Source organism: Glycine soja, chromosome 4 (assembly GCF_004193775.1).
Source record: "Glycine soja cultivar W05 chromosome 4, ASM419377v2, whole genome shotgun sequence".
In the NCBI taxonomy this organism is placed as follows: domain Eukaryota; kingdom Viridiplantae; phylum Streptophyta; class Magnoliopsida; order Fabales; family Fabaceae; genus Glycine; species Glycine soja.
Window position 1 is genome coordinate 5873919 of NC_041005.1, and position 14253 is coordinate 5888171.

At 31.6% G+C, this 14253-nt stretch overlaps 2 protein-coding genes across 2 annotated transcripts; one reads left to right on the top strand and one right to left on the bottom strand.

The window, feature by feature from the left end:
* Positions 1-1407: 1407 nt before the first annotated feature.
* On the bottom strand, positions 1408-3690 carry LOC114409002 (probable inactive 2-oxoglutarate-dependent dioxygenase AOP2). The gene is made up of 3 exons (XM_028372268.1): positions 3217-3690; positions 1851-2181; positions 1408-1742 (listed from the first exon to the last, which is right to left on the bottom strand). Exons 1-3 carry the CDS (start codon positions 3591-3593, stop codon positions 1503-1505), a joined length of 948 nt encoding a protein of 315 aa, XP_028228069.1. The 5' UTR covers positions 3594-3690; the 3' UTR covers positions 1408-1502.
* Positions 3691-8151: 4461 nt separating this feature from the next.
* LOC114409003 lies at positions 8152-12570 on the top strand. Its single transcript, XM_028372269.1, has 9 exons — positions 8152-8282; positions 8365-8530; positions 9001-9081; positions 9334-9447; positions 9582-9761; positions 10077-10156; positions 10935-11015; positions 11700-11822; positions 12177-12570. The coding sequence occupies exons 4-7, from the start codon at positions 9346-9348 to the stop codon at positions 10969-10971; spliced, it is 399 nt and encodes a 132-aa protein (XP_028228070.1). The 5' UTR covers positions 8152-8282; positions 8365-8530; positions 9001-9081; positions 9334-9345; the 3' UTR covers positions 10972-11015; positions 11700-11822; positions 12177-12570.
* The last annotated feature ends 1683 nt before the right edge of the window (positions 12571-14253 follow it).

Sequence of the window (14253 nt, forward strand, 5' to 3'; positions counted from 1 at the left end):
GTCAAATTGCTCATGGTACTCACTAATGGTACCCTTCTCTCTCAAATTCATTAGCTTAACCATGGGATCATCACAAGCATTCCCAAATCTTTCAGTCAAGAATTGAACATATTCTTCCCAACTAGGGAGGTGTTGAGACCAAAGAATTTTCCTAGATGCATGATGCCATTTAAGGGCTTTGCCTTCCAAATGCATGATGGCTAACTTGGTTTTAACTTCTGGAGGGGTTTCATCCATCAAGAAGTAAGTTTCACATTGGTATAGCCATTCTTTCACATTATCCCCATTAAATCTAGGAAACTCAATTCTTGATAACCTAGTATAGCCAGCATAATGTGTAAATCGATCACATGAGGCCCCATCATCCTCACTTGGATTGATCATGGTGAACAACAAAGGACTCGAGGAACAATAGAGGCAATTATGTGTCTTTACAAATTTTTAAAGATTTCTTAATGTAATATTATACATTTGTAATTATAAATTTTTCTTATAATATGAAATGCAATATAAAAATTTAATTTATGATATAATTATTGTACTCACAAATTTATGTTTATAAGTATTGTCCACTCAATATAAATTTTTTGGATGTATAATTGACAATGATGATGACATTGATGACCATGGTGGTAGCAGTGGTAACGGCCATATGATGGTAGAAAGGTTGGTAACCAATCGTCATAGAGGTGGTCATAACAATGGTGACAAAGACAATCATGTCGATGATGATGATGTTAATGACAACAATAATAATGATGATTATATTAGGTTAACGATAATTTTAAAGAAAAAACAACGTAATAATTGAGATATCATAGGACATGTTAATTGAGATATTTTAAAAAATTGAGAGTTAAATGTTTTAAGAATTCAATGGTCATGTACTCACAATATAAAACACTCTTACATGGTTGTCCAATCATAATTTACTGTTGATATGACTTTTAAAATGAGATCATAAAAATGATATATATATATATATATATATTATGAATTGTGATTGAATGACAATGTAAAATTTTGTAAATGACTGTATAATTTTTTCTCATGTTTTAATTTTAATTGTTAAGTATTTAAATATAAGTATTCCATTTTCATTTATCGGTTGTAATTAGTCATTCCAATAATAGACGCTCCCCCTGCCACACACACATTACTTAATTAGCAATATAATCTTGATATCTGTCATAATTTTTTTTTTTATCTTGATACCAACTAAATGTAAAATAAAAAATGTAATAACTAATTGATAAATTGAATGGTGATAACCAAGTCCCTGCTAATAATTACTTCATTCGTTCTAAAATAATGGTCTTTTCAAGTTTTATTACACAGATTAAGAATCGCACTCAATTGATCATAATTTTAGACAAAAATTCCATTATTTCTTTAACTATTGTGTAATAATAATAATAATAATAGAAGTTCTATATCAATCTCTTATATATTTTGCCTTACATATGTACTTATTTATAAATTGCATGTGTATCATAAATCATTCAAAGACATGCAAACACTTCAAGAGCTTCTCTGGGATTTGAAACAAAGTAGTTGAAGTACTCTCCATAATTGAATGGGCGATAACGAAGGGGATGAATTTGGTCATCGACTAACTCAGGGGGCACCTCAATGTCCATCTCTTCCTTTGGCATTGCAAAAAGCCCAAACGAGTACCTCTCGTTGCCTCCGCTCAATGCCACTCTGTGTGTGACTGCATGAAGCCTCCCATTGCTCCATGCCTGTTGATTCATGCAACATGATTGTAATTATTGTACTAATATTCTACAAGAATTTCAATTTATTGTAATTAAGTAGCCGCTAGCTAGGAGGTATTATTTTATATATACCTTTAGTATATCACCAACAATGACCACAAAGCCATCTTGGGGTATCTCCAATTCAATCCATTTTCCTATTTTGGATAACACCTGGAGCCCCTGGACTTTATGTTGGCATAAAATGGTTATGGCACTATTGTCAGTGTGAGGCGGCAGGGCAGTCTCTAAGTCATTGTTGCTTTCAGGAACTTTGTACTTGATCAATCGTGAATAGCTAGAACTCTTCATGTTTTTAACATCCAATATGTAATGTTGGGGAAGGTCATAACCCTCCACAATCATTTTCATGACGATGAAACTTAATTCTAACATCTTTAAGCTCATCGTCTTCAGTGTCTCACTGCATGTCATTGTGGTGTGGCCGTCCACAAAGAAAATTATTCAAAACAAAAAATTCCAAATAAATCATAATTCATAGGTTTCATCATTCAAATCAATTAAGTGCTAAAATCATAATTCTTGTTTCCTATCAAATTACTGATATAACAATTCAACTTTTCACCTTGTCTCTTTTAAACTTTAATTTAACCCCTACTGAGGAAAACAAATCTGAAACAAAAATTGATTCTTAATTCTTCAATTTAACAAATTTTCGGTAAGGATGCTAAATTGAATTTGAACTCTTTAAAAAATTATTGTAACATTTTTTTAAAGTGTTGTTACTTTGATGAATTATGAAACATCTAATGGTTATTAATTATATGATATTTATTATAAACACTGTCAATCAATAAATATTTAATAACTAATTAATAAAAATATTTTAAATGAATCCGTTATTCTTTAAGAAGGATAATTTTACACTAATTTTTCTGCCTGTGAAGTTAATCTCTCTATATATATAATTTTAATTCAGAATTCCTACTTCAATATTTAAAGAATGTTATATATATATATATATATATATATATTGCATGGTGTAGATTATAAATATCTTTTTCAAGAACTAAGAAGTAATTCTACCTGTTCACGTGAGTTCACGCGAGAATATTCACATGTACAGTATATAATCAATAATTCTAAATATATTTAATGCTAGTGAGATCTATTCAATAATTAGTGCTTAGAATTTAGTCTCTTTTTTCCAAGTCAATGCTTAGAAATTAATCTTGCATACCAAGACTAAAAAACAAACAAAAATGTAACAACTAATTCTTAAATTGGATGGAGATAATCAAGCCCCTAATAGTATGATATCTACAGGTATACATGATGAGTTTGGTGTGGCTCTGCTATATTTATATGGTGACTGAAATCCAGGATTTCAAGTCACAATCAACGAAATACCCTGGCATATAATATACAACTAATTAACAACACAAGCTAGTGCATATGTAACCTAATATACAAAGTAGTAATAGGAAGAATTAAGTACCAGAAATGTGGGTTTCCTTGAGGCCACATGAGGTTTGATAAGGCCTCAGCCGTAGCTGAGAAAGGAGCATCATCGACCCCAAAGCTTTCACAGAGGGGAATGATAGAGTTCTTGCCAATGTAGCCCCTATAAGGCTTTTGACATATGTGTTGCTGCTTTGTTTCTTCAGGCAAATCAAACAATTCTTTCATACCATCAAACATCTCTTCACGTACACTCTCAGGGATGATCTCATCACACATCAAGAGGAAGTAGCCATGACTCTCACATGCTTCTCTCACTTTCTTGCTCATCTCTTTCCATTCCTCACTGCCTTCTTCTAATGCCTTGCAAAAATCAAAACATGGGATCATCGTCACCTCACTCTCACTTTCCATATTCCCTCTCTCTCCAGCTGCGGATTGTTCTTACACAAAATGGCGCTATATATAGAGAGTTGGTCGTACAATTCAACAGTATAGCTAGCCCTAAGGAAAAGAAAAGAAACAAAAGTAAAATATATTAAGACAGAAGGAAATTAAAGGCATATATATCATGGAAGTAATGTTGAGATGAGCTCCACATGCATAATTAAGTATTTTTTTTTTTTGTTTTAAGTCTTCAGTCATTAGGGAAAAGAAATTCTGACCAATCTAAAATTTGATGGATAAATAAAGTCTGGTCATTAAAAATCAAACTCATATATTGTTCAAAGGATTCAATTTTATCTTTCACATATTAATCAATCACTTTTGTTTAATTATTTGATTTGATTGTCACATGCAAACTTATAAATGTCAAAACTACCTACATATTTAAACATTTATTTGATTAATGGACAGTATTTGTAACTTCCTTTTAAAAGAAAAACGGAATCTTGATTTAAGGATATTTTATTTCACGTTTTATTAAGTCCCAATTTTTTTTTTATGGGTATCGATAGACTGCAAAAAATATTGAAAACTGAATATTAATATTACACAAAAGTTATGTATAAATTTAAGAGATATTATAATATGAAAAGCGAAACCAGATTATAATACCAATGTTAATTTCATATATAGCTTGTCGAAAAAACCAAACCTTTAGAAATACTTGAGGTTCTGTCAGCAGAGGCAAGACCTTTATTATACTTGGTAGTCAAACAAATATGAAAGTGATATAAAGAGACGGTGAAAGTAATGTGACAAACACTACTACTATTCTATACAGTGAGAAGGTTGCAACCGGCGAATAAGTTGTTGCTATGAGTAATATTTGATTCAATCCTTTGAGTAAGGTTTTAGATTCGAATATTAGAAATTGAAAAAAAATATAATTAGAAGAAAAAAATTCCACTAAAAATAATTAGCTATATTTTTAAATGAAAATAATCATGTGTGAGAATGTTTCATTAAAAAAAAGTAGTGAGAAGGTTGCATTAAAAACACTATTCTATATAGAAAGGAGCTTGCTTGTGAGAAGGATGCATTAAAGATGAAAGAGGCGTTGTACATTCTGCTTTTTCCGTTAGAAATGGGTTATGTGTGTATGCATTGTCATTGTACAGCTCATACCAGATACGAGCAAGCTGAAGTCAAAATTAGCTGCATGTTCTTATAACTTGTTTTGATTATATATGCATTTGGTCTCATCAATATTTTAATTATGAAATTTTGGTAAACTCATTTCTTGATTTCCTATTTTAATAACAGAAATAATCTACATATTGTCACGTTAGTACTTTACTTTCTCACGTTATTATTTCCACAAATAATTAGTGTACTTTAATATTGTTTCAAACTTACTCTTTCTCACTTAAATTTACTTTTTATTTATTTAAGTTAATTATGCATATTAAATATTTTCTTATTTAAATTTTTACTTAAAAATACCTATACATTTTATCCCGTAAAATATAGTGTCACATTACCATTTAACGTGTAACGATAATGACCAAAATTATTGACGAATCAAAACATAAAATACGAAGATCGGTCACTTCTTTATTTAAGGACCAAAAGTAAAAATATGAAAAAATTTAAGGATCAAAATTATAATCATTCCTTCTCTTTCTTATCTCTCTTTCACACATTCACTCCACTGTTAGTGTGGGAAAGGTATGCATATCTCCGATAATGAGAAAGGGTTTATGCACCGTCAAATTTTTTTACTTTTCAATTAAATGTTCAAATTTTTTCTTTTTTCTCTTTTTATTTTAATATTTCTCTCTCTTCGTTTCCCAAGTTACCTTCTATTCACTTTGGTGTTGGACTGTGGCTCCCACCATTTTCCCTTCCCATTGTACATTCTTCATCTTCTTGCTGCATGTTGTCTCCCGCGGCCCCGTTTCTCTTACTCCTAAACAGAATTCCATCCAAATCCAAATTTTGCACAATACAAAGCAACAAATATTTTCATCCAAGCCCAATTGGTAATCATATATCAACATTTTACACAATATGTAAATGTAATTATATAAAGAAGAACGAAGTATATATAAATCCCTTTCCCATTTCTACAATAAGTTTTTCTTTTCTTTTTTATAATATTTTTTTAATAAAAAAAAATAAATGATCATTTTGATCCTAGTTTCACTAACCTTAACGTGAATGTACATATGCCATGTGATGTCCTTCCGTGACACTCCATGTGTGCAAATAAGTTGTCAAGATGATTATGATGTATTAAATTGTCATGTTGAAAGTTTCAATTTTTTACAACACTCTCCTTCCCTCTTGCTTTGGCAACGAAGAAGGAGCATATGGGTAATTCACGCAAACCAAGGATCATCGATGATCTTCATAGGTGACAAGGTCCGATGATCTTATTGTGGTTCAATCAATTTTGGTTTTAAAGTTTAAACCTTTTGGCCATTAATTTCAGAGATAAGCATCTTAGAACACTATCATTCTCATTTTCTCTTTTTTTCCCTCTTCTTTTGTTGCTCCATATGTTAATTAATTTAATTTGTCCATGCACTACTTTTAGCTGGGGCATCTCTCGAAGCCTCTACTTGAAAAGGCATAACTCCATTACACTATGTTATTCTAGGTTTTCATATGGAACTCGCCAAGTAAATGGCCAAGAAAGGGATAAACTTTGGTGCCAAGACAAAGGCATGAAAGATCCCTTTGGATCTTGCTATCAATGAAGAAATTTGTTCATTTATGAAGGAATTTGAGAAGTTGACAAAGAATGGAGATTCGGAAAAAAAGATAAAGATGATACAATTTTAATAAAAGTCTAATTACATATTTTTAGTTAAACAAAAAAAACCTATGAAATAAAAGGATTATATTTTATTATGACCAAATTTAAACATCAAATAGCATGATTCCAATTTCATTCTCTCAAGTCTCCACTAGATTTATAATAATAATTCCATGACTTCACTATACCTAAACATAAAAGTTGAATCAAAATACCAATCCCTCACCCCGACAATTAAAAAAACAACCAAATTTATAAAACTACTAAAACCACCAACAAAAGTTCCTTTTGTTTCATAGTATAAACTCGTGAACCGAACTCAAAACAAAAGCACCAAAACACCTTTCTCCCTCAACAATAAGACTTTTGGAACCTTGCACATGCGCCACGTCCACCAAATTTCTTGGGCTTGCAACGCCTAGAATGTCCTTGATCAACGTACGATTGCCCCTCACGAGAATGTCCATGATCTACTTCTTTTTGTGTTCATCAATGTACTTTTGGTAGAAGGCAACAAGTGCCTTCACAATACTTTGGCAAGTTGTATAAATTTAGGAAGTGTGTCCATCGCCCTTGATGTGATTTCACATATCGATGTCAGCAAACCAAGTATTATTACAATTCACAAAAACCGACAAAATAGTCCATTGACATTTCTATGACAAATTCATCATGTTGAGCCAACATCCCATTTGATAATTTTTTCTCATGACATATAAGTCCTTACTTGTCACATCAGTAGAAAAGTTAAACTAAATGATCCAAAGTAACGACATGACTGATATGTTACCATTTTTATACAATCAGGAATAAAAAAATAATTTTTCATCTTTCAAGGACTCATATGTTAGTAAATTACATTTTCAAGTACAAAATTGGATATTTATCCAAAAAAGAATGCAAATCAAAGAACAAAAAAAATCCATCAAAACCCAAAAAAGCCAACGTGTCATTGTGCCTAAATTTTCCATCGTTGCGATAACGACTGGTTTTTCTTCATGTTATCTATTTCTTCTTATGTGAATGACATTCACTGTTGTATTTTTTGTGGGTTATGCAATTCAAAGATTGTTGCACAGTGGCGTCGTGGTCATCCACAACAATGACATGGTTGGTTGTCTACCAGGATGGTGTGGTTGTCTGCAACAACGTTGTATCGTTTGTATAGAGTCAGTTGTTCATTTTTGTCAACACCCTTAGATACATTGGGGACTCTGTCGTCACAATCCAATTCCGGTTTTGATGCCGAACAACCCACCATGTTTCAATATGTGCACTAGATATACCAAATTACAACCTAAAATAAAATTCAAATGATAAAGAGTGTATTTGATCGATAAGTTATTTTTTACTAAATAAAAAAACTTGTTTGACTTTTTAGTGAACAAATTTTTTATAGTAATTTCTAGGATTTTTTGAAACACTAGTTTTTAAAATTTTGTATTTATTCATTTTTTTAATATTTAATAAATTTTATTTTTAATATTTTCAATTTAAGGTAAAAAATTATTTTTTTAATATAATTTTATATTTTTAACTATTTCAAACACCAAACACTTATTAATAAGATGATATTTCAAACTAATTTTTTAGCTTCTAAATTTTGATCTAATTTTGTGAAATATAGCCAAAGTTAATAATTTAGCCAAATTGTAAAAATCAAGTTCCAAACCATATGTAAACAGTAAACCCAACTGGACTGAGGCAGCGTGCTCTTAGTCTGAACGAAGAAAGAGTAGAGAGCGTAGCATGGAGCACTGAGACTCAAACTCAAGCAGTGTGGAGCAGATTCTGGATCTCCTCTACGCGGCCAGCTACGTCGACGTAACAAATTCTGACGCGCCGCCGTCTCAGAAAATCGCTGCCGGCCTCTCCTGGTGCATCGCCGCCATAACGCAAGTATCTCTTTCTCCCTTCCTTTCAGTCAATTTAGTTAGTGTTTTCTTCTGCGCTCAATCCCCATAATTCACCTCGCAGAGACAAAGACAACGCGCGGAGCATCGAGGAATCGTTAGGATTAATTGGATGCCCGCACTCTCTTCGAACATCTCACGTTCAAGATCTCGATATCGAGGCTCTGTTTCCTGTAATTCGGTGGCTTACGTCACACCTTCCGCAAAATCGAGAACACCGTGTGGACGAGGTATTGGACTGTTGCTAATAATTCTGATAAAATGAAAGGATCGGTGATGTGCCTGTTTGATGAAAATGAAATGGAAGCTTCGAGTATGCTTTCAGCTATTTTGATTATTTAGGGCATGTTTGTTTCTGTTTTTGAAAACTGCTTTTAAAATTACTTAATTTCTAGTAAATGGTATACCGATAGACAAAATTTACAATGTCATCTAATCGCAAACCGCAATGCACACCATGTGTCCTAAGTTTATTGATTTTTACTATAGCTAATTTAAAAGTCATATGAAGGATGATTTCTGATTGGTTGATGGTGCATAGAAATAAATTCTATTTTCTTCTTTACTTGTATTTTCTAAAAATCAGTTTTTAGAAATGTCTTTTTAAAAACTAGAAAACAAAAATGCCTTTAGCAACCTTTCTCCACATTTTCCTTGTGTTACTATTACTTGTTTAATGCAGTGCTGATTTTTTGTATAGGTTTGTCATGCTGAAAATACCATTGAAGTGGATGAGTGTAGAACTTTGATTGACGCATTGAGTGGCAACTTGGATGAACTGGTTGGTGAGATGGATAAGATATTAGATATGAAGCTGGCTCCTTTTTTTATGATAACATGCCTTCATGCCCCATTTTCCCCCTTTGTAATCTTCTTTGATTGTTAGTTTTGTACTTCTCCTGTCTAATCGGTTAATTATTAACACAAGTTGGATAATTGTTTCTAAGTGCTATCTTAGCAACATTTACATCTATGTTATGTGTAGATTTATTTGGCTTTGCTATTGAGTTTTCTTCTTATTTTTTGTCTAAAGAATCAGCAGAAGATGAATGTTGTGAAGCAATTATATATTCTACAAGAGAGAATCAATAAGGAGGGTGCTGATTCTGCAGCACAGAAGTTGGTTTCTTTACTGACGTCTTTGAAGGTGAATTGTTTCTTTAAATACTTAAATTTTCAAACCTGCAGTGTAGTGCAGGGAATTTTACTAATTTTTAATTAACAATTACTCTAAAATACTGTAATATTATATGTTGCTTATGTTATTCACTCTTGGTTCAGGATCTTAAAAAGCAGGAAAATTACTTTCAGTCCAATCGTGATACTAAACACTCAGAACTTCAAGATGATATCAGTGAATTAGAGAGGAAAATAACAAATGACTGTGATACCGAGAACCTTCCTGATGAACTATATCATTCTTTTAGTGAATTAATTGAAAAAGTCAATTTGATGAAAAAGGTAAGCCAGTTTTAATAAGTGGACTTGTTTCATACTCCTTTTATTCTCATTTTGTGGCACTTGATGGTTTTAAATTGTTGTTTGTGGTTGAACTGCAATTACTGAAATTGTGGAACATGTGGGCTAATGTGGTTGCAATTGCAGTTGGGATATAGTTGCAAAACACTCCCAAACTGAAATACTGCTGCTGCAATTGCATTTGGAAACTGCTATTTAAAACCATATACTTCCTTTGACTAGTTCTTGATTGTTTGCTTGTTTCATTGTTTCAACTTTCAATTACCATAAACCTCATGCCTTTTCCCTTTGTGTTAGGAACTTGCTGCTAAACTGAGGGAAATTGTGGTATTAAGACGACAGATTGATGACCTACCGTGCCAATCAGAAGTCATCCAGTATGTTTGTTTCTTTCACTTGTGGTATTAAGACGACAGATTGATGACCTACTGTGCCAATCAGAAGTCATCCAGATTGATGACCTTCTGCATTTTGTATTATTGCAACTTCCTATTTCTTTTAACTGAAACATTTTACGTTGAAACTTGAGTCTAAACATTGTTCTGCCCTTTCATTTTGTTGTAGTAAATGCTCTCTCACAGGTCTTTAATGATTTCATCTCTGTTCTCTATTACCAGCATATGAATGTCTCTAATTTGGAGCATTTTTTTTTTTAGCTTGATATATATAACTTGTATCTAAAATTTAGCCACAGCGGCTATCTGCTATCCCACTATAGCAGTTTTTGGGTCAGCCTCTCCTCACTGTTAACTAACTTTCCTAAATGACTAATAGTTTAAGCTATTGGAAAGGCACAGATGATTTTATCAACTCTTATGGTCAATGAGATTCTACAGAATATTCTGGTCTGAAGTTTTTCTTGACCTCAAAGTTTTAGAGTGGTGACATGGCTAAAAAAATCATGGGTGCCTGCCCTGTCCTTATTTGATGAGAAGAAACCCAATTTAACAGGGTTTGATTGAGGGTAGGTTAAGGTTTTCCTCAATTCATAAATGGTAGGGGCAGGTTTATTGAAGGTAGTGAGGATCTGTTGCCATCCAGTGGAGAAAAAAAACTGTTTGACCTAGCGTTTCATTGTTTATAGGGGAAATCTGTGTTTTCTTTAATGTTATCTAAACAGTTTCAGCTGTTGTGTTTCTTTTCACTTATTTGCAGTTTCAAGAGGCCTTTAGTAGCACTGATGGACGTATAAAACTTGTTCATTCGATGGAAGGAATTGTCAAGGGAAATCAACAGGTAATGCTTTTTTCTAGCTTTGAATAAATGAGAAATTTGGAAGAGCTAACTTCAGCTCTTCCATGTGTTGTGTTGATTTTAACTGAAGAATTCTAAGAACATTAAACATCTGATTGGGGATTAATTGTTTGTTTGAACCATCACACATGTTTTTTTTGTCCTATTTGAATTTTTTTATCATTGCATTGTATTTAAAGAACACAAGGCACAAGTAGCTTTTAAAAACTGTCAGCAGAAACTTTTACAAACAACTTGGGGGCCTATATTTTCCTAACAAAAAAGGCAATAAATACTTTTACCAAAATTACAATAAAACACTATTGATGTATTTAATTATAACTTCCATAAGCAACTTTTTAAAAGTGCATACAGTGCAGAATTAAGCCACATACATTCCTTTCTGCATTGACTAATCGCCATTGGTTATAGTGACTTCCTTACTATAACTATGATTTAGATAATAAATCTGTTGAATCAATGTTCAGTTTCATGATAGTTTTGTGGAGAAAAATCCTTGTACATTTTATTAAAAAATAAAATACTTATATAAGTTCTGTTTGGTGTGGACTTTAGCATTTTAGTAGATATAAATGTGAGTTTTCTTTTAATCTTGTTTTTGTTTATCTTTGTTCGTTGAATGTGATTTCTATAAGAAAGAGTTTTAACTGCTTCACTAACGTGCAGAAGCTAGAAAGGGTTCATGTAGGACTTCAAGATGAAGAGAAAATTTGTAATGATCTAAAGTATAGGTATGCTGCAGCAACCGGTGAGCAGAAGCGCTGCTATTCTCTGTTGAAAGCTTTTCAGGTAAGTTTTTCTGTTCATCAGATGGCACGTAGGTGGTGCCATGGTGCAGAATTAAGCATTTTGATGATCTGTTTTGGGTGCTAATTATGTGTCTATCTGATAAAGCATCAGTTAATTTAATAATGGTATTGTTGAATTGGTAGTTTTGCATAGCATCTAGTTTGTTTAAAAAATCATATGGACAAATGACTTTGGTAAATAAACGTAACTATCATGCAATGTTTTTTCTATAATGTTTAAAATAAACTTAACTATCCTTTCATTGTACATATAAATAGGTTGCTAATTTGCTATCATATCATTCTTTTGGTCGTTTCTTTTGGGAACTCATTAAGTAGGTTTTTTAATGGTCAGGCCCAATGTGCGAAGAATTAGAAGTTTCGGTGTCGAAGTTCCTAGTCAAAAATTGAAAATTCCCGACAACATTACACAACTGAGGTTGAGTGACACAAATTTTTGTATCGCGTCGAAGCAGAGAGCTTGCCTTCATGCTCAAAAAAGCTGCATTTTAAAAGCTGATGCCATGAGTTGTAGTTATGATGATTCACATTCATCCATTGCTATTTACAGTAATATAAAACATTCTTCATGGTTCGAATTTTTGTATAGGTTTCTCTGTAACTGTAGACGATCCCAGTAAGGGTAGAGAATTCTCCAATCGATATTCAACTCTTTTCTAATGATTGAATTTTTTTATTGCTGTAATTTTGAAAATTGATAAATAATAATTTTAAATTAATAAAAAAAATTACTTTAACATGAATGTCGTATTTTTATATAATGTGTTATTAAATCTTTAGTTGAATATTTGCTCTAGTTGAACTTTTAAGAGCTTTTATAAATTTATTTGAAAGTTATAATCTTATCAACGAATGCTGGCCTAGATGTGTAGAGCAAAAATAATTAATTTCTCATAATCTAGATTCTAGGGTTATTAATAATTAGATTTATTATTTGCATAAAAAAATATGTAATGCATAAACGACCAGCCTATTCATTAATCACTGACAATGTCTTACAATTAAAATTGAATTCCTGTAAACTCCTCCATTTTTCCTTAAAATTGAAGTCAGTACTATACTGATTGGAAATACCACTGTCTTGTTACTTGACGCAGTCCGCGTTGTTTGATCAATACATTATTCTTCCAACTTCATTTTTCTTTGATTTGTAATGTCATCAGATCTATTTCATGATTACTGCAAATTCCTATGTTATCATCAGTTAAAAGATTATATTTTGCTAGGTCAAAGATGAACCATTATTAATTAAAGGCAAAAATTTTGGGAGCTTGCAGAGAATTTCTATGTAACTTATTTACGCTCACGAAAGTGCTTGTAATTTTTAGTTTATTAAATAAATCCAAATAAATACTTACAATTTGATGAGTTTATTAAATAAATACTTTTAGTTGTGAATTTTAAACCATCCTTACAATGACACAGGAAATATACGAATAATGAAGAGGTTTGAAATTTGGAGTGTGTGTTGATTTATCTTATGATTCTTATTGTATGTTTCTCGTCTGCCGTATCTTCTTTCTGTTTACATTTTCTCCTTTGTTTTAGCAGTCAAAGTCTCATTAAGAAATGGCTGTTGAACTAACTGTTTTGACACACATTTTCTTCTTCTTCAATTCTTTATACGGAATACGGTAAACGTCTTTGTGGAACTATATAAGTATACTTTATAAAGGTAATGACCGAGTCTTGTGTTACAATATGCATGAACCTTCCTAGTTATTATCATAGATACGAATAACACAAGTGTTTTACATGCTCTCCGTAAGTCCAAAATACATGCATGAAGGCTGACTGAATGCCCAAAGTTGTACATATATAGAGTTTATACAATGCTCAGACCATTTTGTTTCAAGTTCTCGATATTATAATCAAATAAATATAATTAAATTTACCTTTATATTATATAATCTTTTATACCTTTTTTTCTTCTAGTGCAATCATGGGAGAGTATTTAGGGGTTAAGAACAAATGACACTCTATTATTGATTATACTATATTATGACACAGCCAAAGACGTAAAAATAAAATAACATGATAAATTTAATTAACAGCAACAATAATAATAAATCCAAATTTGGTAATAAATGAACTAATAACAGACAAATTAATACATAACTCTAAACATCTCTACGTAAAATTTAAAATAACACAAGTAATGTTCGAATATTTGACATGTATTAATCGGTCAGTTTTCAATTGAAATTTTAGACTTGTTTCTAGAGTGTTATGAATCCTTGACATTTCGTGGCGTACGTTTGTGTTATATAATTTGGAAGATTTTGAGGAAGTTATGTCATCGTGTCCAGTGAGGGATCTATATGTGAGTGAGAGTGTGCATTTGCATCTCTTCATTTTTTAAAATTCATTAAATTTGTAAATAAAATTTTATATTTTTATATTTTATTTTA

Excerpts from the sequence above, each read along its gene's own strand:
- LOC114409002 (XM_028372268.1), bottom strand. The coding sequence starts at position 3,593 with ATGGAAAGTGAGAGTGAGGTGACGATGATCCCATGTTTTGATTTTTGC. Across the intron at positions 2,182-3,216 it reads CAAGGAAACCCACATTTCTG|TGAGACACTGAAGACGATGA; the intron begins GTACTTAATTCT and ends AATGACATGCAG. Across the intron at positions 1,743-1,850 it reads TTGTTGGTGATATACTAAAG|GCATGGAGCAATGGGAGGCT; the intron begins GTATATATAAAA and ends ATGAATCAACAG.
- LOC114409003 (XM_028372269.1), top strand. The coding sequence starts at position 9,346 with ATGAATGTTGTGAAGCAATTATATATTCTACAAGAGAGAATCAATAAG. Across the intron at positions 9,762-10,076 it reads AAGTCAATTTGATGAAAAAG|GAACTTGCTGCTAAACTGAG; the intron begins GTAAGCCAGTTT and ends CCTTTGTGTTAG. Across the intron at positions 10,157-10,934 it reads TGCCAATCAGAAGTCATCCA|TTTCAAGAGGCCTTTAGTAG; the intron begins GTATGTTTGTTT and ends ACTTATTTGCAG.